Here is a 22425-nt window from a genome sequence, read left to right on the forward strand (position 1 = left end):
AAAAAAACAGATAAATTTGCATTAGACAAAAGAGACAGCTGCTCACTGAGAAAAAAAAAAAACAGCTAAGAAAATAAAGGGAAAGAAGGAATAAAAAGAATCCAACTAGCCCTTTATAAGACCCCAGGAAGAATGGCAAGAAAGAGAAGAAAAGGCTAGAAGGAAAAATAAAGTCTAAAGAAAATCTATTTGGTTCATAAATTCACATAGAAGCAAATAGATCTCAAATGAAAATAGGGCCCGGGGATATAAATAATCAGGGAAACCATAAGAACAGATTTATAGCCCATGGGGCTTGAAGAAGGGCCTCGATGACAATTGGAGTTTGTTTTGTCTAAAGGAGACCTATGGTTAATTGCAGGTTGTATTTCAGTTAGAGGAATATAATGCCATGTACTAGCTAACACAAGCCTTATTCCCTGATACCAAGGTCCTGAAACAACGACACTGAGGTCTGCTGTCAGACGTGAGGACAACACAGAAGAGCCCAGGAACAACAGTGCTAACGGAGCCAGGGCTGAGTTAAGGATATACTCACAGGCAACGATATTTATGTACCGGTTCTTGTGCTTATTGTCCGGGTGATTGGAGCTGTCTGCTGTAATACCTAAATCAACAGTACAGCTCTGCACTTCCTGTAAAGAAACGTATGTACAACATTTGAACACCTAGCCTTGCAAACAAGGTGCCTTAAAAATATAACATAGATGACAACACAAATTAGTCTATCCCCCAAAAATTGTTTTTACAGGTTATAACTATTTCTTGGCTAAGAGAAAATGCAGTGAAATAATGCCTTACCTGGTAAAACTCTTTCAGTGTCTAATGAGGGAATGAATGCCAAAAAAGTAAAGAAATCAAATTCCACAGCACACGACAAATGAGAAAAAAAAGCGTTCATATTAGGTTTACAATGGAAAACTATGATCATGCAATAAATACATTCGTCAAATAGTAACAAAACAGAATGTTTCAAACAGTTGCATGCAAATCAAAACTTCTAACAATTTGGAACCTTAAAATTATGTAAAAGGAAAAAAAATAACACTTTTAAAAGGGGACAGTGGTATAATAATATGAATATAAAAAATGCAGATGAGAAAAACCCTGTATTTGATGACACATTTTGTTGCATTAGTCAGATTTGCTAATATCCAAATATAATTTTATTTGACCACTATAGCACTATTTGAAACTCTGAATTAGTGACCCATTTTTTATTTATTTGGAGTAATTTTAAAGAGTAAACAGCTTCCTATTAGGTGGTTTGTAACAGATTTAGGGCTGTCAGAACATTAAAAGTTCTTCTAAATTTATTTATCACATATACTATATCATTTTGAAACAAAATTTAGATAGAATTACTTTCAACATATTTAATTAGTAGACCTCTTTTTAATTTAAACCTTGATGGGTACAGAGAAATTATTTCTGCCAATTATCTTTTAAAATGAATTAAAATCCTTTTTAGAGATGTTTTTTCCATCTAAATACATTAGGTAGGAACTCACAATTATTTAGTATTAAGATAATAACATGAAAGCTTTATAATTTTTGAGAAAGTATATAACCCAAATATGAATCTGACTCATCAGCAAATGGCCCAGCCTCCCTATAGAGAAGCTTTTAAGGCCTCTTTGGCAGTAAGCCGTTCTGACTCTAGATTTAAACACAATTTAGTATTATGAACCACTTAAAAGGCATAGCATTATTAGTTATTAAGCTAATTATTAAGTTAATGAAACGTTTTCTTGAACCAGACTGTGTGAGTTAAAAGCAATGGAATTAAGAATATACTTTTAAGTAAAAATGTGAGGTCATTTTATTAATTTAATTATTATGAGCTGCTTAATAATATTGAAAATGATTTTATAGTTGTTAAAACTATGATTCTGCCTTTGTGCATGTGCTATCAGCAACTTTTATTATAAATCGTCTATTTTTCCTTGTGGCTTTGAACATTTGGAAAATGAGACCCATCCTTGACACACTCTCCCTCTTTCAATCACGATTTTGTTTGATGTGAGCCTAATAGTTTTCTGTGAGTTAACACGGCACCACCTACCCTCTAATCTCCATTATGGTAAGAAAAAATAATTTGATGTTTTAAATATGTAATTCTTTATATTATTCCACTTTACTTAGTCATTACCTCTTGTTGCTTTCTATTTCAACGACTCAGATTTCTTTTAAGATTAAATGAATTGGCTTCTGTTATTTTTAATTTAGTGAAAATGTATCACATTTCACTTCTAGTTCTTTTGATTTCTTAAAGCTTTCTAATTTATGGCATTTTCCTTCCCTAAACATATCTTGGCTGATGTGACTCCTGGGAAGCAAGTGCTGGGTACAAGGGGGAGAGTGGGACACCCTCTGATCAGGATCAGTGCTCAAAGTGCTTCAAAGAGGGAGATCCATAGAGCAGTTCTGGGTTGAGGGTGGAGACAGAAAAGCAAAGTGATGTTTCCTAGAGGGGAGGGGCTAGAGAGGAGGCTAAAGATCTCTTGCTTGCTGGAATGGAAAGTATTATGTTTGAAAATCACAAACCTAGGTTTGAATCCCAGCCCTGCTATTTTTTTTAAATTAATTAGTTGTTTATTTAAATTGAAGTATAATTAACATGCAGTGTTATATTAGTTGTAGTGTACAGTATAATGATTCAATAATTCTACACATCACTCAATGCTCATCGAGATAAGTGTCCCAGCGCTACCATTTATAAGTTGTTAACTGACTTCTAGGGAAGTGGACTTTATCAGTAATATGAATAGAGATAAAAATCAAATAACTTCCAGAGTTGGGTGAAGATTGAATGTAGAAGCATTTAGTGCGACAAACAGCATATTAGCGAGTGCTCAATAATGGTAACTTTATTTTTTTGTGGTTGTCATTGTTAACTCTGGACTTAAGTCTGCTTAACTGAGAGTTTAGTGGGCCATGGTAAATTTGCAGCAAATTTCTCTGACTCTTCTAACCAAGATTATTTTATGGAATATTACCAGAAAAATTTTTACTGATTGTGCAGTTCAAATGTTTTTTAGAAACGCGTATTTTCTTGAGGAGAAGATAGGACTTTACCTCGTATAATATTTATTAGACCTTGTATAATAAATGCTTCTGCATTTACACTGATGTAATACTTAACAAGTAAGAGTTTATATGTACTTCGGTTGAAAATCACGAAATTTAGTAGTTTAGTATAATTTATATAATTTAGAAAATTAAAAGGAATCAGTGTTACTAATTCAGATTAAAAGAAGAATACTGGAATTCTGTACTTTATGGGAGAAAATTAACAATGTTTTTTTCCTATGAGGACAACTTGGCTTTTAAAATGGAAAACCAATTTTCTAAATTATATGGTAACCATAACACATCTAAACACATAAGTGATTACAGAACTAATATTCTTCCTAGAAGTGAAAATGGTTTCAATGTCTTTAGGTCAAGAAATAGCCTACTGCTGAATCTTTTAAATTTACTATTTTCCATATTTTTTCAAATAGGCATATTAAAATCATACCTCAAATTCTTCAGTAAACCCATTACTTGCATGTAAGTCTGCAACATGCTTTGGAAAGTGCTTTATTGGAATTGCTCCAACATCATCTAAGTAAATAAAAAAAAATTAGTTCGGAAAGGATAATTCAACAGAAAGGAATATGCCTCTCACTTATAAAGATTTATAAAGTGCCTTCTTCTCAAACAACTTCAAAGTTCAATTATTCCTACAACCCCAAGGGAATTGCAGCTTCCAATGAAACACTAAGCAGCAATGATCAATTTTCTTCAAATTTACTATCAATCATAACTTGCATTTTATAATTCTGATTTGATCATGAATCTCTTTTCCATTCATACTCTAGAGAAACAAGAATTAATTTTTAAAGTTAAATAATGAATACCACCAAAGCCTCACGTCTTATCAATGGACTGCATCTTTTTATGGGTAACTTTCTTTAACACGAGTAGGAGTTGCATTTCCGTTAACACATTTCACATGAATGTGATTTCTGGGTAAAAAAAAAAAATGCATAGGGAGCGTGCCTGGGTGGTTCAGTTGGTTGGGCGGCTGCCTTCAGCTCAGGTCATGATCCTGGAGTCCCAGGATCGAGTCCCAGGATTGAGTCCCGCATCGGGCTCCCTGCTCAGTGGGGAGTCTGCTTCTCCCTCTGACCCTCCCCCGTCTTGTGCTCTCTCTCTCTCAAATAAATAAATCTTTAAAAAAATGCAGAAATATTTTCAATTTTACCATGAACTAAACATAATATATAGTATAATTTCAGTTTTATAAAATTACATAGCTTAATGTTTTACGGTTAGTCAGATGTTTACATTTGAACACATTTTTTCCTTCTCTCCATAAATAACAGAAAACATTGAAATGCAGACTATTCATTAAGGATAATGTCAAAAACCTTTGGGACTTTTAATATGTAAAATTTCAAGAACTCTAACTTGAAAATATGCTATGTAAACAAAGTCATTGGATCTGTTAATTAATTGTGAAGGGGCCAAATTATTTTAACTGGCTGTTTCCCCCCCCCAATCTGGAAAGACTTTCTTAGATTAAACATATTACTAGTTCACAGTATGCAATTTCACAAGTGATTTCTCTGACAAGGAAACATCAAACACATTTCACTAGAAACACTTATTTACATCAACAGATGTTCAGCATCTAGGCCATTTAATATTTTTAAGCTTCAGTTACCAAGAATTTGTTGATTTTTTTAAAAAGTAGAATCCATCTGTTCTCTCTCTTAGATGAGTGTACCTGAATACTAAAATTGAATTAGCCAGTTAAGCTTGAGAAACACTAGACAAAGGTGTAATTCTGCCTTCACATCTGCAGAAGGATCTTGCCTGGAAGTAGCTTTTATAATTAGACAAGAAAACAGAAATAGCTTGTCACATCTAAACCATTAGCTCTTCTCATGAGGGTCCTTCAAACCCATAGATGTTATCCTGCACAGCTAACCTCTTTTCACAACCAAACTGACTACTTTTTATTTACAGTCATGTGTTTTGGTCATTTCTTTCACGAACTGGTCTGCAAGTAAGTGAGACTAACATATCTTTTTAATTTCTGATTCTACATGGAAAGGCAGGTATCTGGGTGATCTGGAGCGCAGGTGAAATGAGGAAATGCCCTTGATCACAACTCTTCTGAGAAGTAGAACAGGGGATTCTGGAGTTCCTGGACAACGTCCTGATTTGGGATTATTTAACTGATTTTGTTCTGCCTTTAAGGTTTTGTATGTTTTTATTATAAGGATAGGCTATTAAAATTTTCTAACAATAAAAAATAATAATAATAAATGATATGGGACTTGGGGCGATATTATGTTAATTTGCTTATGCATGCTGAGGGCGTCTGCACACGAGGTATGAAAGGGAAGGGAATCAAAATGTAACAGACACCTGAGAGCTGCCAATCTCAGAATTCTGAATATGTTAATAAGAAAGTGTGCTGTACTAAAATAAAGGTACAGAATTTTAAAATTATCTAGAAAAACAGAAGTAAGTGGTGGCTAAAGACTCAGAGTGGATAAAAGAGGAAAAAGCCAAACACTTTTAATTCCTATGCCCCCTGAAAATTACACAGAAAATGCTTCTCTCTCTCTTTTTTTTTGTTAATGTTTTTTAAATCATGAGATTTGAGGAGATAACATCTTGTGGAATTTGGGCCTCTAACAATAACATATAGAGTATCAGTCAATTTAAAAAGAGGCCTCTTTAAAAGAACCACGTTGACGAATTTTTCCTTCTGTTTTCCCTGGTTCGGTGGTTCTCTGTGTCTGTTTTATCCTCTATCCTCCAGAGCTTCTTCCATGGTTCACATATTCTGGGCAATTCCTTTTTTGTTACCACTTTTCATTCTGAAATGTTATAAAATGTTAATCAAGTAAATGTCTGTGATCTTACAGTGTGCACTCAAGGGTCAATGGATGTCTCAGTCAAAATGACCCTGGCTAATTCTTGAATATTGTTAACCAGGTAAGTTCTGTTAAAAATAGACAGTCTTCAAACTGTTTGACATTGTGACTTTAAGTATTTCAGGCAATTACACATTCTTTGTGTGCTCATGTTTTTCTTCTACTCCCACCATTTTATAGTTTTTTTTTCCCCCTACTGTAGCTAAGGAAGCTTTTCTCACATAAAGTCAGATGATCAGAAAGAAACTAAGCATTATGCTTCTCTTTGTTATTTTGTCCTATCCAGCCTTACTGCCTTGGTTTAGTCTGACTTCTGTGGTTCAGGTTTCAATTAAAGTACTGGAAATGGCTGAAGGTCAGCCTTATTCTTAACTAATATTTTATTGCTATGTTATGTTAACAGACTATACCTGAATATTATGAATTATTTTGCCATATCATCTATGTGGTTAAAAATGTTCAAAATTAATGAGAATAAGATAGAAACCTTGGTGCCTGATACATGGCAGTAATAAATATTTTGGGCAACTGAAGTATTTACTCATATCCATTAGAGCCCTTTGCAAAGTACTCCAGTAAGGACAAACCTTCCGCTACTCCTGGTCACACCTTAAGCTATTACCTGAAATTGGAAAGACAGGTGTTGGAGGTGTGGATATTACTCGAGGGGAGGTACTGTCCTCTAAATAAAAGTGTGCAGTCTGGAAGCATTTCCTGGAAAGAAAAGAAAGCAATTTATTTACTAGCTGCCATAAACTACTTCTGAGCTGCTTGCAAATTATGACAGAAATCTCCAGAATTAAAACATAAATGGAAAGCTGTATCTATTTTATAAAACACGAAGTATTAAAGAATTTTATGGCCTCCAAATGGATCTCAGTTCTACATACGCCAGATGCGTCCGAGTGAGGAGATACCGGACATGCTGAAAACAGAGATGGCATTTGAAGTTGTAGCTGATTGGTACCCGACAGGATTTTGCCGCGATAAGGACACTTCAGTGCCCTAGTTACTCTTTCACTGTTGCCATATACCAGCGTGTCCTGCCACCTTGGCCTGGACCGGAGTGGAAAAAATCATGTCCAAAGCTCTTTTCACTCAATATTTAAGTGACCATACCTTTCTGAGCATATTCAGCATATGCTAGCAAAAGGTAGCTACGGCTATGTAGAAATGTAATTCTACAGTGGTAATATTTTGATGAAAAAGGAAGACAGCTTTATCCTGATAATGCAGTAATGACAGAACGAAGTGAGGAAATAATGAGCATACAACCAAGACCAGGCGTGATTTTCTTTCCAACAGATGCTAGTCTTGTTGATGAGGGTTTTGAGAATGAATATATTTGGAATCAACGACAGCTATGACCTACAATGTCACCTGAATCTATTTTCATTCAGATAATAAGAGTAACATCTGGTAAGAGCACACCACAAACTATTGAGAAGAGCAAAGAACCAACTGCTGCTTTAAACTAATGCAAACCATACTTAATTAAAAAAATTTAGATAATTAAAACTGCTAATGACACTCTTTGATGTGGGTCATTTAATTTATTTGAAATATTATTCATGAGCGGTTAGGCTTAAATAAAAATATCTGGGTAAAAATGCCAATCTCATTTTCAATTTAAGATTCAAGCTACAAGGTACTTATTCTAATGAGCTTTAACATAACATTTGTTCCTATAGGACACACCTCAATTGTAAAATTCCTTCAGTAAACAGTTTGCTGCATAAAATTCTTCAGTGGCCTCCCCGTGGAATTAGAATGATATTCAATTATTTCAGCAAGGGCTATGAGACCCTCCATGACCTGGTCCCCCACCCACATCAGGGGTGTCCTCTCCTAGGATCCCCTATTACTAAGCTCAGGCCCACGCTGGTCTTCTGTTCCTCCTTCCAAGAGGCCCCATCAGTTCAACTTGGGGCTTTGGCTCTTGACATTCCTTCTGGCCACCTGCTTCCTTCCCATCATTTTTGCACTGGCTCAAGTGCCACTTCCTGTGACAGTCCTTCCCTGATCACATTGCTAAAAGTACTAGCTCATCCCACCAAGTCACTATTATAGTCCCTTTTGTCAGCTTTGTGTCACTTACCACTTTCCGAAATTCTTTACTTATATATTTGTCTTACATGGTTTTAGTTGCCCTCATCAGAATCTAAGCCCCACGAAGGCAAGGGGCTTTGTCTAAACACAGTGTTAGTCCTCAGTGCAAAGAGCAGTGGTAGGGGCCCCAAAATATTTGTTCAAGGAATTCACTGCTGTAAGTATGAGTACTATAAAATTATATAGTTTATTTGTAACCTTAATGTCACAAGCAAAAAAAAAAAATCCAAAAGCCATCATGTGCATAGTGAAGATCAACCCTCTGCTGTGATCATATAAGCCTTTGATAAGAGGACACAGATAATCAAGAGAACACAAGAATGTCTTCAAGAGAGAACAGGTGGTGTAGGAGGAAGATGAATGGATATGGAATCAAGTGTCAGAGCGACCTGAGCTAGGTCCACATCCTGGAAAGCGGAAAGAGTACAGCAGACTACGAATGAGGGGAGGGCTGAGGGCCACAGGTCTCATGATAAAGAAACTACCCAACTGAGAGTCTGCATTGAGCACAACTGAAACTGGACTGGAGCAGAAACTATCGGGGGAGTTTGGTTTATTTGTGCAACTGCAGATGTAGCAGGTCCTGCCACGTGGATAGGAAAACACCGGGCTTGCTACTTCCTCTAAAATCACAGTTAAATCTCTTTGATTCCTCTAAAATGTGGTTACACAAACTGGTAAAAGTGTTTCTGTTTATTTTTCAATGAATCTTAAAGTTGTAAAATGTCTTAAGGGACCTAGTGCAAGATTGCAACAGATAAAGAATCTCTCTGACATATAAAGATTGTCTCCGGTGACAAGGACCTCATTCCTTTATGAATCATCCTTAGTTGCTAGATATTTCTTTCTCACACCAACTGAAAACTCATTCTAAGTACCTCTAAGTGGTACCCAAAGAGGAGGCCTTTTCGTTACACTGTTATGCTTCTTACTGTTGATATTTTTTTTGCTATCAAGCCAAAAATGTGATCTCCCTGTTACATTGATATATCGACTCAATTTCTGTACTTGACAGGTTTTTAGATACTGGTACCCAAGATCTTCCAGTACTTAAATGCTACCTAGCTACAGCCCTCACCTGTTTTGACTTTCTCCTTGAAGTTTATACTCCAATAATACAAACAAGTTGCAGATCACTGAACATGCCTTGTCCCGTCCTCACTCACTATTTCTCCTCCCTGCTTTAATCATGGTTCTCCTGACCAAAATGCCTCACTTATGAATATGCCTATCCTCCTTAAAGACAGGTCGGAGGTATCTTCTCTGTGATAAAGCTCTCATTCCTAAGTAGCCTCTAGCATTCTAGTTTCTCTCTTTTCACTGCACCCCCACCCAACACAAACTTCCATGCCTTTACAAAGACTGTTTTGAAAAATATGGTTAATTAATCCAAGGATGACCTTCACTTCCTGAACTCTATTCTACATAATTTTAAATATTTTTTTAATTAATTGTTAGTTAGGGTTATTATTTTGCAATATATTTGTTTTGTGCCTATATCCTCATTACATTTTTAAATGTCTTTTGATTTATATAAACCCAACTCTGAATGTAGTGCCAAGAATACAATAGGTATTAAATGTTGAATGATTAGATGGATTTCCAGGAGTAACTAAATTCCACTAACCATAGGTTATTCAGCTGCATCCTAGACTTCTTGCCTACCTGAGCCCCAAATGGGATAACTTAAAATCTCAAAACATTTGGGAGGGAGAGGTGAAATATATATATCTAGAGTAAAAGATGGATGGATGGATGGATGGATGGGTAGAGAGAGGATGGGTCTAAGAAAATGGGAAGAAGGCAGCACCTCACAGAACAGAAAAAGGTAAATTAAAACTTATTGGTATTAGGGTTTAGTATGTTTAATATTCACTGTAGGATCTGGGTAAATACCAACTCTACTCTTTTTAGTTATATAAGCAAATATTTGTTGGTCTAGCAAATAAGTGGTCCAATAGCATTACTTGTATTAACAAACAACAAAAGAACGTTATAAAATCATACCAAAAAACTTGCAAGTGGGAAAAGTTAAAATAGCGTGGGATCAATTCTTGATGAAAGTAATAATATATTGCTCAGTATATTTTATAGGGCAGTTTTACCTAGGAAGTGACATTCTACTAGAGGCAGAATGGTACTGGGAGGTCTCCATTCTGGGTTGGTGGCTTATCCTTAGTGACTCATAAATTTGAACGTAAGATCAAGAGAAAACTCATACTGCTTTTCTTCCCACTCCCCAAAGCCAAAACAACTGTCTATGTAAACATAGACAAACATTCTTTTCTATACTGCTTTTGATGGAGTGCTATTCTGTTGATTATACCTTTGGTATTTTTCAGGTTTCAACGCTTAAAAAGGCTCTCAAAAGTTTGCCTTTTGTCTTCTTTAAAAAGAACTTTTCTGAAAATCTTCCATATTGAAGTCATTTTGCAACTTAGAAACTTACGATTTGGCTCATGTAAATTCTGCCTTAAAACATCTGGAAAATAATTTCAAGGCATATTATTTAATGTATGACAAGATTCAATATCTATAGTCCATCTGTTCTGTATAAGCAGTGAATGTCTTCACGTCTATGTGCTAAGTGTTGATAACTATGTCTCTTGCTAATTATCACTCAGCCATGATGAAAAAAGTGATGACTATTTTAAACTTGTAGACATAGGTCCTATCAATCAATGTTAATCTGATTATTTGATTTACACCTTTTCATCACACTAAGTATTTAGAATTAAAAGCCAGAAATGTGTAATTATTATTCCATTTTTTGGATCCTTATACAAATATAACCATATTCAAAAATTATGCCGCATTCATCACAGAGACCCTAAAGAAGGTCTGACTGCAATCTTAGAGATGATCTAGTGAACCCTCCCCCGAAATGGTAGAGAGAGGAAAAGATGGCTAAGTGACATGCCCAAGACCATAGAACAAATGCCAGGCAGAGCTGGGAAAGGGACCCAGATTTTATCACCCCTAATTTGTTCTGATTTCCTGCTACAACATGCTTTCTCTCAAGGTTTACCCAAAACCTAGGGGACCACCTTGAGTTAGGTAAGAGACAAAAGAAATGACTCATTATATCACTTTACAATTATTTTTTTCTCCTAAGAAATTAGGTTAGAAAAACATTTAAATATATCAGCTTGGAAAAACTCATAAGGACTGCGTTACTATTAGGACTTTTGTGGGTATGCCATTCTGTTTTTGAATCTTTCCACAGGCTGTTCTTTCCACAAAGGTCTAAAAGGTTTTCATACTGGCCAGTGAAATCATATGGGTCTACACCAGAATTTGAATATCTCACAAAAACCTTGAAGAATGCACTAACATTGTCATTTTCTGTCACCAACTAATACCCCTGGGGTATTACTGATCTAAAAAGTTACATTTTGAAGTGAATTAATTTCAAAAGGATGTGAGAAGGACAGATATGTTAAATTTTAAGTGGGTAAGTAAAAGAGTGACAGATTTTATCAGACTGTTCGATAGATAGATATAAAATACATACATAAAATCATCAGAGTGCTCATATTTTAAGCTAATGCACTCTGAATTCAAGGTACATAAAGTGTTATTTGTGAGGAAAAGAGAAACATCTTGTTGGTGAAGGTCAACTTAATATTTTTCAACTGGTAAACCATTTCTCTTTTTTCTGCACATTATACAGATGAGATGACCCATTATTAACAGAATATAAAAACCATTACAGGGGCGCCTGGGTGGCTCAGTTGGTTAAGCGACTGCCTTCAGCTCAGGTCATGATCCTGGAGTCCCAGGATGGAGTCCTGCATCGGGCTCCCTGCTTGGCAGGGAGTCTGCTTCTCCCTCTCACCCTCCCCCCTCTCATGCTCTCTCTCTCTCATTCTCTCTCTCTCCAATAAATAAATAAAATCTTTTAAAAAATAAAAACCATTACAGATTTTAATTTTCCATGAAATATCAAATCATATTAAATAAGACACTTCCAAATTTGCAAAAAATAAACTTGAAATATTAAGTAAAAAAGATTAAAATTCTCATTCTAATTATTTCAATATTATAACTGTAAACCATCTGACATTGTTATTGGAAATTTATTCTAACACCATTTTTTATGAAGTATAACTTGGGTTTATTTTCCATCTTATTTTTAAAAAATTAACTCTAATTCCAACTAATTTCAAAAATCGGTTTGGCAGGGAAAATCAGATTAGAAACCAGGAACCTGAACAAACACAAAATCAATGTTGGTAAAAAGTTTGGCCAACAAACCCAGGGGGAGTAGGGAGAAAAGCAATACGAATTCTTTTTTTTTTTTTTTAAGATTTTATTTATTTATTTGAGAGAGAGAATGAGAAAGAGAAAGAGAGCACATGAGGGGGGGAGGGTCAGAGGGAAAAGCAGACTCCCTACTGAGCAGGGAGCCCAATGCGGGACTCGATCCTGGGACTCCAGGATCATGGCCTGAGCCGAAGGCAGTCGCTCAACAAACTGAGCTACCCAGGCGCCCCGCAATATGAATTCTTGTTGAGCAAACATTTATGGGTTGTGTACTGGGTTCATGCTACTCTGCTGAGCATGGAATCTTCTGTAAAAAAGAGTCATTGGCAATTAAAGGAATCAGTGAAGAAAGCAGCTTTGTTTGCATCATGTTATGGACAAAACAGACTCCCAGCTCATGTATAACAAAAGTATGATCTGTTCTCTGTCCTCTGCGGTTTACTCTTTTCTGTAAAAGCAGTCTGATATGAAACACAGCTTGTCATGAAAACATTCTACTTTAGTCAACCAATGTCCAGACATGCAACTGTGGGCTCCAGACCTCACTGTCTCAGACACACCCAGCTGCCCCCTGCTTCCCATTCTTCCTGCCTGCTGTGTCCCTGCCTGGAAGGCTGGTCTCTGGTCTCCTTTATCTCCACTTTCTGAATCTTATCCAGCTCAAGCCCTACATCTTACACTTACTCTGTCATCTTGGCCTATAAGATCCCTTGTTCTCTGACCCTGTTACCATTAGCAATTTCTGTTGTCATATGTAAACTTTTATATAGTATGTTATAAATTTTTCATGGGAAATTCTCAATAAGCATAAATTTCTCAGCCATCGTGACTTCATTCATTTGTTCACTCACTCATTCATTCATTCATTCATTCATTCATTCTTTTTTGATATTTTCTATAGTAGTCAACATAGTACTACACACATGGGAAATAGTCCATAAACATGATAAATATTTTTGAGTAAACTGAGAGAATATACTTTAAGATAACACATAAAGAGTGGTCATATGAACTTATAGGAAGATGTTGCTTAAAAAAAGGAATTAATTATAAAGCTTCTGAACAAAATTCTCTTTTAAAACAAAGGAAGAAATTACTAAGCTATGATTCCTTATATCGTCATAAAGTTTTTGTTTTCCTAGATACAGTTATAATAGTTATACTGACTTACATTGTTTCCCCAGTAAACTCCCTAATTTGCAGTGTGTTCTGCTTGCTATGGGACAGGAAGCTTAGGATGGATGCAATTTTCTTTGTCCTTTAAAAGTCTTAATAGGCTATTGATGACAGCAAAGCTATATTTCATCCTCAAGGCAAATTATAATTAATTTTAAAGTCCTATGCGTCTTAATACAGTCATCAACTTTATTTCCTCATCATACCCACATTTTAATTGCTTGATTTTTACATTTATGTATGGGTTATCTTTTTTTTGTTATCAGTATGCCGTCGATGTGCAGCTTGTATAAAATCCACTATTACAAATAAACTCTGTTTTTACTATATCAAAAATTATGTTTTCCGAAACAGTAACTTTTGAAATTGTAACAGCTGGAGCGTTTAAGCTGAGAAGCTTAGATTTACGTTAAATGCTATGATAATGTTTGAATGTTAATGAGATTAATATCAAAGTACGCTGTCAAAATACTGCATTAAATATTAATGGAAGCCGGAATTCCTCCATTTTAACTTTGTTTCATTGAAGTATGAAGAACAATCAAATCTTGTATTGTCATGTCTTTGGATTTACAAAATCACCTTATTTATGGTTAAATTAATGGTAGCTCTCAAGTAAAACGAATTTTGAATACGCTTTGAAGAGCTTTCAGGTAAACAACAGGCAGAATCTAAGCTTTATGAAACACACGTCTAAAACAAGCACTCAACTTACCTCCAGTAGATGAGAATACCCACAAGAACCACTAGACAGATAAAAGTCAGGGCTGACACGATCACGAGGGGTATAACTGCCTTCTTCTCGGATTCCAACCCCTCAGCTAGACCAATACGAGACTCATGGCTACTATTACTGGCCTCTGTAGTCGGAGAAAATTGAGAGAGTTGATATTTAAGCTTAAGAATAAGTCACAACATTTTTCAACCGAGTAAGTGCAACCTTCATTGCTGGTGCTTACCTTTACAATTTCAAATCTATGATACAAAGAGTGTCTACGATTACAAGCCAATTTAAGTAAAGCAAAGTTTAAAAAGTAAGGCAGGCTCTCCGAGCAGAGATCCGTACAGGTGTTGTGGCAAGAAATGAGCATAACACTGCCTTGAAAAGCTTGCTAAAAGGAAAACAGAAGTATTAAAATAAACTACCCAGTTTTTAAATAAAATGACCAGGAAAAACAATGCTACTTACTGTACCATATATAATCTTGATTTTCCAAACTTAATTTTAATAAGATGTTTTTAATTCTGCAATTAAATAAGTAGCTAGGAGCAATTAAAAATTCCATAAAGAGGGAAGGTTAGGATAACCCTTCTTACATTAGGATAACCATTCAACCCAGAAGACTATTAAAAATTTAAATGTAGGTTGCTTTTAAAGTGTTACTTTGAATGCCCTTCTTATCAACTACTTTTCTCTACCAAAAATAAAAATACTATTGCATGCGAACTGAAGGAATACATAGATCGAAGGAATTCTTTTCAAATATGCAAGTGTAAATTACAGAAAAGTTTAACTTCTGTCTTTGGATTAATTTTGAAAGATGGCAAGTGACTATTTTTGTCACCAATTAGGTGCATTACCACCTTAGCACTTTCAAAATCATTGCAACTGGCGCCATTCTTCCAAGTTGCTCAAAAGAGTTTCAGAACTTCAGGGTATCTGGGGCCAGTCATAATGCTTCCTTTCTCCTTTGAAGTGTGTGCATTGGGGAACCAACCCAACTGGACTTCAGAACTGCTCTGCCAAAGTAAGAGCTCTTAGTGTGTGCCTGCAGAAATTCTGGAAGAACTACATCCAAGTTCTCCCATGAGAGTCTACACTGTGTTCTAGACTCCCGGCACATTAGGTGCTTTATACACCAAGCATCTTACTTTAGTGATAGGACACAAAGGGAAATCGGTTTAATTTCAAGATTGAAGAATACATTTGAGAGTAACAAATTCATAAATGCAGCCCTAAAGTAAGTATATCTAACGGCAGAGAACTTAAGTTCACATTTTGTCTATTAAAACGATTGTTACCTAAATGGAATTTTTGTGGCTAAACAATGAAGTAATCCACTTAGAAAAGTCCCGAGTACCTAGAAATTACAAATGGTGGTTAATATCATTATCTGTATCAGTCACTCTTGAAATGTCGTTCCCAGAATATTGGCATTGGCATAGCCTGGAACTTGTTAGAAATGCCAGTTTTGGGCCCACGCCAACCATCACAAAGCTGCTGAACAGAAACTCTGCAGGTAAGGCCTAGCAATCTGTGTTTTAACAAGTCTTCCAGGTGATTTTGATCCACATTCATGTCTGAAAACCAATAATGTACATTAATTTATATACAAAGTGAGCTTATATAATAATACTATGTATATAGGTGTATATGTATATATATGTATGTATGTAGATACATACATATCTCATTTATATATATGTATTGCATACATATATATGAGATATGTCTGATCATATATATAAGATATATAACACATAAAGCATGTAACAAATTACCATACATATCACACACACTATACACACATGCACACATATATAATCTTGCAATACAGATTTTACTCATAAGTTCTCTGGGGGGTCTGATTTTAAAATAAACATTTTCGTTGAGGAGTTAGAATGATAAATCCATGGTAATCACATATTATGAAACCCAGGTATTTTATTCAAGATGAGATACCACATGAAAGTATAGATAATCAGGGGCCCCTGTCTGGCTCAGTCAGTAGAGTATGCAACTCTTGATGTCGGGGTCATGAGGTGAAGCCCCAGGTTGGGTGCAGAGATTACCTTAAAAAGTAAATAAATAAATGAATAAATAAATAAATAAATGAATAAAATATGCCCCCCAAATTCAAAAAAATATATTTATAAAAAAAGGAAGTACAATCAACTGGTTGTTGCTTTACATACTGTAATGGGGAACAACTAGTTGTATTGATCTTTATATTCATTAGTTGAGACTAAAATATCTATTTCAATATGGTCCAGTAGTGTATATGAGCTACTTAAATAAGACAAGAATCTACCTATAGATGATCAGTAGACAAAGTTAAGATTAATACTTGAAAATACATTTTTAGAATAAAACAGTATACTTTTGGTATTACAAATTAAGCATTATGTATATTTTATTGTCCTCAATAATGAAAGCATAGTCTCCAAGAGACAGACACCAATAACACATGATTCCAGCCTCAGTTTTGTGTTGACTCCCTACCTGACCTGAATCAAGTAATTTAGTATCTCTGGGTCTCAGTTTATGCATTCATAAATTGCAGATACTAATTTTGCCTTATCTATTTTGTTTTAGGGAACATGTCTTATAAATTATTCTACATTCTAGAAGTACATAATAAAATAATAAGTTTCAGAATTAGTCTGTATGCATTTGATAAAGAGCCATATTCAATTACTTTTTAAGACAGAGTACATATGATTTTTTGTAGATACAGTTTTAAAAGCGGGCAAGAATTCTTCCCTAATCTTGTTTGATCTTAGTTACTCCATTAATTATGTTACCTGATGATATTGGAAGTTATATTCCTACTGTTTTCTCCTCTGAGTGGGAGAACATACTCTTAATAATTAATCAAATTAGTGCAATGATAAGAAATTGCTAAGTTTTAATTCATAATTCTAGATTTGGCATTTTGCAATATATATATAGTTTCCCCATAAGAGCATAATCTGGCAAGAACATGCTGATGATGTCACTACCTAGGAAGATAGAAAAAAAAGGGATGAGTTCCTGATATGTCTTTAAAATAAATCTAATAAAAATTTAAAAAAACCCTGAAATTTAATTGAAGCCAGATAACAATTCATATACATGGCAACACTAATGAATATAGTGACCTGTGGATTCATTATTCATTCTCACATATCAGAGTTTGTTTAAACTGGAATGCAAATGTTAAATAGGTATCAAGTCAGAATGTAGAAAAACTTCTCTATCAAAATGTACAAACTTTTAATTGCTGCTGCACTGACTGGAGGAAAAATATACAACTAATTGAAAGGATGGAAATAACAAAGAGAAAAAATACCCTGATGAGACTGGTATCTATGATCTGGCTTATAAATATCTGCTTTTATGCAATAAGATTGCAAGCTGTTACCTTAACCTACCTTTTGACTTACTACGTTAACATTTAAATATTATCATTGCTAATTTCAAAAAAAAATGCCTTAAAATTTAATAAAAGCAAATTATAAAATTATTATGATCAAGGCAATGAAATTATCTAGTATTTCATATGCCTAATGGTACTGAATTTCCCTTTTCTCCCCATGGGCATTTAAAGCAAACATCTGTATTATATATGTTGCAAGTAATCTACTTGAAGAAACAGCTGGCCAATAAACTAATTTGCATAAAATACATTAACAAATGAAATGCATGTCTACAGAAAATGTTCTAGTGTTTTACATCTTGTCATACAATACCTATACATACTCTGCATATTAATGACCATTATCTAACTTCTTAAAAAGGTGTATAACCACAAGTACAAAGTAGAACGTGTCTTGTTAGTTCACACTGCCCTCTTTAGGCAACACTAAGGTAATCAAACAAAGACAACTTAAAAAAATTAAAAGCTTCTTTAAAACAAAACAAAACAAACCTTACCATTAACTCTCAAAACTCAGCAATAGAACTTTTTGTAAAGCTCCCCAGGCTGATGTGGATGTGCAAATTATCATATCTTTTCCGTGGGGTGGGTCAGAGAGGTGTTTATAACATATTACGTATCAGAGTTTTAATAATCCATTTTATAATTCAGTGAAATTAGATTACAACTTATTTTAGAACATAAGTGAATATAAAAATTAAAACTGCCTAAAAACAGCACGCTCCGATCTATCATTTAAAAAGCAGTATACTAAAAATGCATTACGCACACATAATTGCTCCCACATGTAACTGGCATCTTGTAGAATATGAAAAATTGACAATAAATAAGAAACGTTTTATCTATCCACTAACCAAGACGTGTTGAATATTCATTTGAAATAATGACTAAAATCATACTTTAAAAACTGTAAATGGATTTGCTGAGTGTCTTGATTAAAAAACAAAATGATGTGCCACTTCGCCAAATTTCTCCTTCCATGATTTTTCTATTTTTTGAGGAAGAAAACCACCACACCTCAGTCTATCTCTTGGATCCGTAACTAACCTGCCTCTGAAATGTTGAATACTTCTGAGTGCCTGCTAGTAAGAGTTGGTGTTGAGGACTGTGGGGATTCAGGAGTTATTTCTGAGTCAACTGCTTCCAGGACCCCATCAACATCTCTTTCATTAACGTCTGGAAAACTGAAATCTGTGGAAGTCTCGTTATCATTCGGGTTATCTGAGAGAGCCTGCCCTGATCCGCTCTCTTCATCACTTGCAACAGCTGCCCATGCTCCAGATTCTGGAGTGAAAGGAAGCAGGGCATCACCAGTCTGAACGTCATTGTGCTGTTTTCCACCACTGGGCTTTTGGGGTGGCACATTTGCTGCTGGTGATTTATCGGGACTTCTGTCCATATCGGTCTGACCGGCTGATACGACACCTGTGACGTTATTTTCTTCTTCAGAATTTTCAGATAGTGCATATGAGGTTGGGTTATTCTGATCCACAAGATTGTTCTCTTGGGTGTCTGAATCATTCATTACCTTTTCCTGCGATTCTCTATAGGAGGAGCATGACATGCACTTATTTATGGATAAGCCATCTCTATCTCTGTCATCATCATCATCATCATCATCATCATCATTATCACCATCGTCACCACCACCCACTAAATCAGCATTGGATCTGGCACTCTGAATCAGCTCAGAAGTTGTTCTAGAGGGAAACAGCAACTTGGTTGTGGGGACAGAACCATCTTTGTCAGGAGAAACCACTGTAACGGAAACATGCACATTTCCTAAAGGAACAGACTGATCGGCAGTTACGGGTGTATCAGAAACAACTGCTGGGATACCAGCAAATACCTCATCAGTGAGAGACCCCTGGGTTGAGGTGAAAACTTCATCGGAATACATGAGCTGATTTATAAGTGTATTTGGTGGCACATCAATAGATAAAACAGGAGTAGCAAACGCATGCCTTCCTTTCGGGGGAAAGGCCTGGTTAATCTCCAAATTGGCAGGTGGGAACAACTCGTCATTACTGCGCAGTGAAGGTACCACTTGCTGGGAACTTTTGCTTTTAAGCAAAACCGGTTCAAAGTATTTCTCACTTGCGTAAGAAATGGTTAAACCTTGAAGTGAAGCAGCGTGCGCGTTAGAAGCAGGCGATACCTCGACCACTGGTACAGATGTAGCAAGCAGCGTGTTTTCCCTCGAAGCAGAGTTTGAGGCCAGGAGATGCAATCCTGTAGAACTAAGGGGATCACCCTTGGGGGTTTCAACCGATATTGACTCGCTAGGCACAGGTGGAAGAGCAGTTTTAAGCAATGTGTCAACATCAGAAGCCTGAAAGGAGGGCTGCAGCAATACTTCAGTATTAAAAGAAGCTGAGGGCTCATAAAAGAAGAGCTGAGTTGAAGGAGCTAACATTTCACTAGAAGCAGGGTCAGAGGAGGCTGGCTCTGAGCTCGCACTAAGCACAGGTCTAAGCGAAGTGTCACCGAACGCTTGAGATACGGCGTGTGCAGGCTCCACTGAAAAGGTATTCTCTGGAGCTTGACTAATCTCATGATCAAAAACCTTAGTGGCAGGAGGAGCGAGAGACCCTGGCAACGTGCCCTTTGTGCTAGAAAAGGAAACGGGGGATTCTGGTAAAGACATGTTCAACTTATTTACAGTATCGTACAGGTCGGGCAGGACTGTGCTTTCCGAACGGTAAACCAGCTCACTGAAAGAAGAAATTTGCAGTTCAGTCTCATTTCCATATATTATGTCACTTTTAGAAAGCGGCTTATTCTCATCACCAAACACAGATGTTGTATATGTAAATTCAGCTACAGAAACAGGTGAAGAAATGTTAAGGGCTGTCAGACCATCTGTGTCAGGTAAAAGAAATTCACCATCAGAGGAGGCTCCAGACCACTCCCCATCCCCAGAGAGGCCAGGAGGCGGCGGCAGCCGTGATGCGATCGGGGTTATTACCGAAGACGGAGGCACCGGAATGTGGCTAGGGCTGCTAAACAAGGGAGCCGGAGGAGCTACACCCACAGAACCATGCACGGGGATTGCAGAACCGTAGGGAACAGTGAAGAAGTGCTGGGAGCCCTCATTACTAGATAAGGCATAGGAAGGTTCAGGCCCTGAAGAACGTGCATGCATCATGACATCACTGCTGGGTGGTTCAACTTGAGAAAACATAAGCGTTTTATAAAGGACACCAGATTCACTACCACCAAATTCCAATGTCTCTGAAGCAGCATGAGTAGTGGGCTGATGTGACGTCACATCAGAATATTGAGCAAGGCCGGCCTCTAATAGCAAATCACCCCCAGCCACTGGCAGAGAAGCATGCAGGGACAGCTTATCACTCTCAACAGCTGAAGTAGCTTGTGGAAGGATCTGAGAAACTGTATACAGGTGGTGAAACAATTCACTACCGAAGGAAGCAGAGGAAAATGGAAGCAAAGGTGCACCATCATAGGAAGACAGGATGGATTCAAATGACACATCGACACTGGGAAATACAGGCGTAGCATGCAAGGCCGAATCACTACTTGAAGCGGCAGGGGTAGTGTTGAGGATCTGATTGTCAAGCAACAAAGGGGTGACTAGAGGAAAGACGTCACTACTGTAGAAAGGTTGAAGAGGCGTCTCACCATTGAACACCGGCTGAGTTGTCTGTGAGTGTCCCGCGTGGACGGTGGGGACCGAGTCCTGCTGCCCGGAGGATGGAGTAAACGCACGGGGCGTCACCTCGGTCGGCAAGTAGGCAAAGGTAGAATAAGGCGGCATTTCCAGGTCCGTGACCGGGGGACGCAGTGACACCAGCGGGCCTGGAGCGGAAGACCCAGCTGCCCTCCCAGGTTCATCGATCGGTATCGCGGTGTAGCTGGTCTGGAGGAAGCTCTCTCTGCCCGATCCAGCCTCGGGCTGTGTTGCCCCATCTGCCGCGCTAGCAAAGCGCACGTTCCCGTCGGCGGAAGGATCCTTCAGAGATTCTTCAGAACCCGACGAGGCTGACCCTTCGGAAGCATTTCTTGCAGATTCTGGTAGAAGAACATCATATGTGATTGCCTCTGGGTTTTCTGAAGAAAACACATACCCACGGGATATGTTCTCAGAGGTGAACGGCATAGAAGAAGTTGTCGGACTGGAGCCTGAAGAATCGTCAGCTCCGGTATCGAGCTGGAAACTTGTCAGTAAACTCTCATCCTCACTGATGTCAGTAGACACCTCTTGAGATTCCGTTATAGAAACTGTATTTAAAGATTCCACGGTCCCGGTCAAGTTCATCTGTGGAAATGTGAGAATAGTTTTAGAGCTGTCATTCCAAGAGGCGGCCGTGCCTTCCAGAGTGTGAGGTGGCATTTTAGTCACAGTCCGTGAAATCAAAGCAACATCTTTTTGGGGGGCTAATTCAGTGACTGGTTGGGAAGTGGAATCTAAAGATGTGTTGGGAATATCACCCTTCCCAGAGAATTCACTTCCTCTTGTTGGGGATCGGTTAGTCTTGGCCTCATTGTATTTAGTCCCTGCGTGATTGTAGTTTGTTGTAGTAGGAATCTGGGGTTCCTTTCTCCTTATTTGGTTTGTGGCACTCTCTCTACCGGGATTCACAACAGTGTCTTCTCCAGTGTCTCTTCCCTCTTCTTCCTCCTTTGAAAAGCAAACAAGATTTAATGGGACATAAGGAGGTAAGAAAAAAATGAGTTCTTAATAATATCTTATACTACATTATACTGTTAATCTTCACTTGTGGGAACTTTTCCTCATAAAGCACCATCCCTTAGAAGCCATGCCTCTATCCTTA

At 36.9% G+C, this 22425-nt stretch overlaps 1 protein-coding gene across 4 annotated transcripts in view; it reads right to left on the reverse strand.

Moving 5' to 3' along the window:
• PTPRZ1 (protein tyrosine phosphatase receptor type Z1) overlaps positions 1-22425 on the reverse strand; it is a 167683-nt gene that overhangs the window by 25458 nt on the left and 119800 nt on the right. Inside the window, exons 12-17 of one of the 4 annotated variants that reach the window (XM_081800180.1) lie at positions 18677-22271; positions 14206-14350; positions 6562-6653; positions 3524-3609; positions 802-822; positions 539-635 (exon numbers count right to left, since the gene is read on the reverse strand). In XM_081800180.1, coding sequence (XP_081656306.1) covers positions 539-635; positions 802-822; positions 3524-3609; positions 6562-6653; positions 14206-14350; positions 18677-22271 — 4036 coding nt within the window. The remainder of the gene's footprint in view (positions 1-538; positions 636-801; positions 823-3523; positions 3610-6561; positions 6654-14205; positions 14351-18676; positions 22272-22425) is intronic. The other 3 variants (XM_081800182.1, XM_081800181.1, XM_081800183.1) reach the window with 3 other exon arrangements.

Source organism: Leptonychotes weddellii, chromosome 12 (assembly GCF_054177405.1).
Source record: "Leptonychotes weddellii isolate Sample4059 chromosome 12, ASM5417740v2, whole genome shotgun sequence".
Taxonomy (NCBI): Eukaryota; Metazoa; Chordata; class Mammalia; order Carnivora; family Phocidae; genus Leptonychotes; species Leptonychotes weddellii.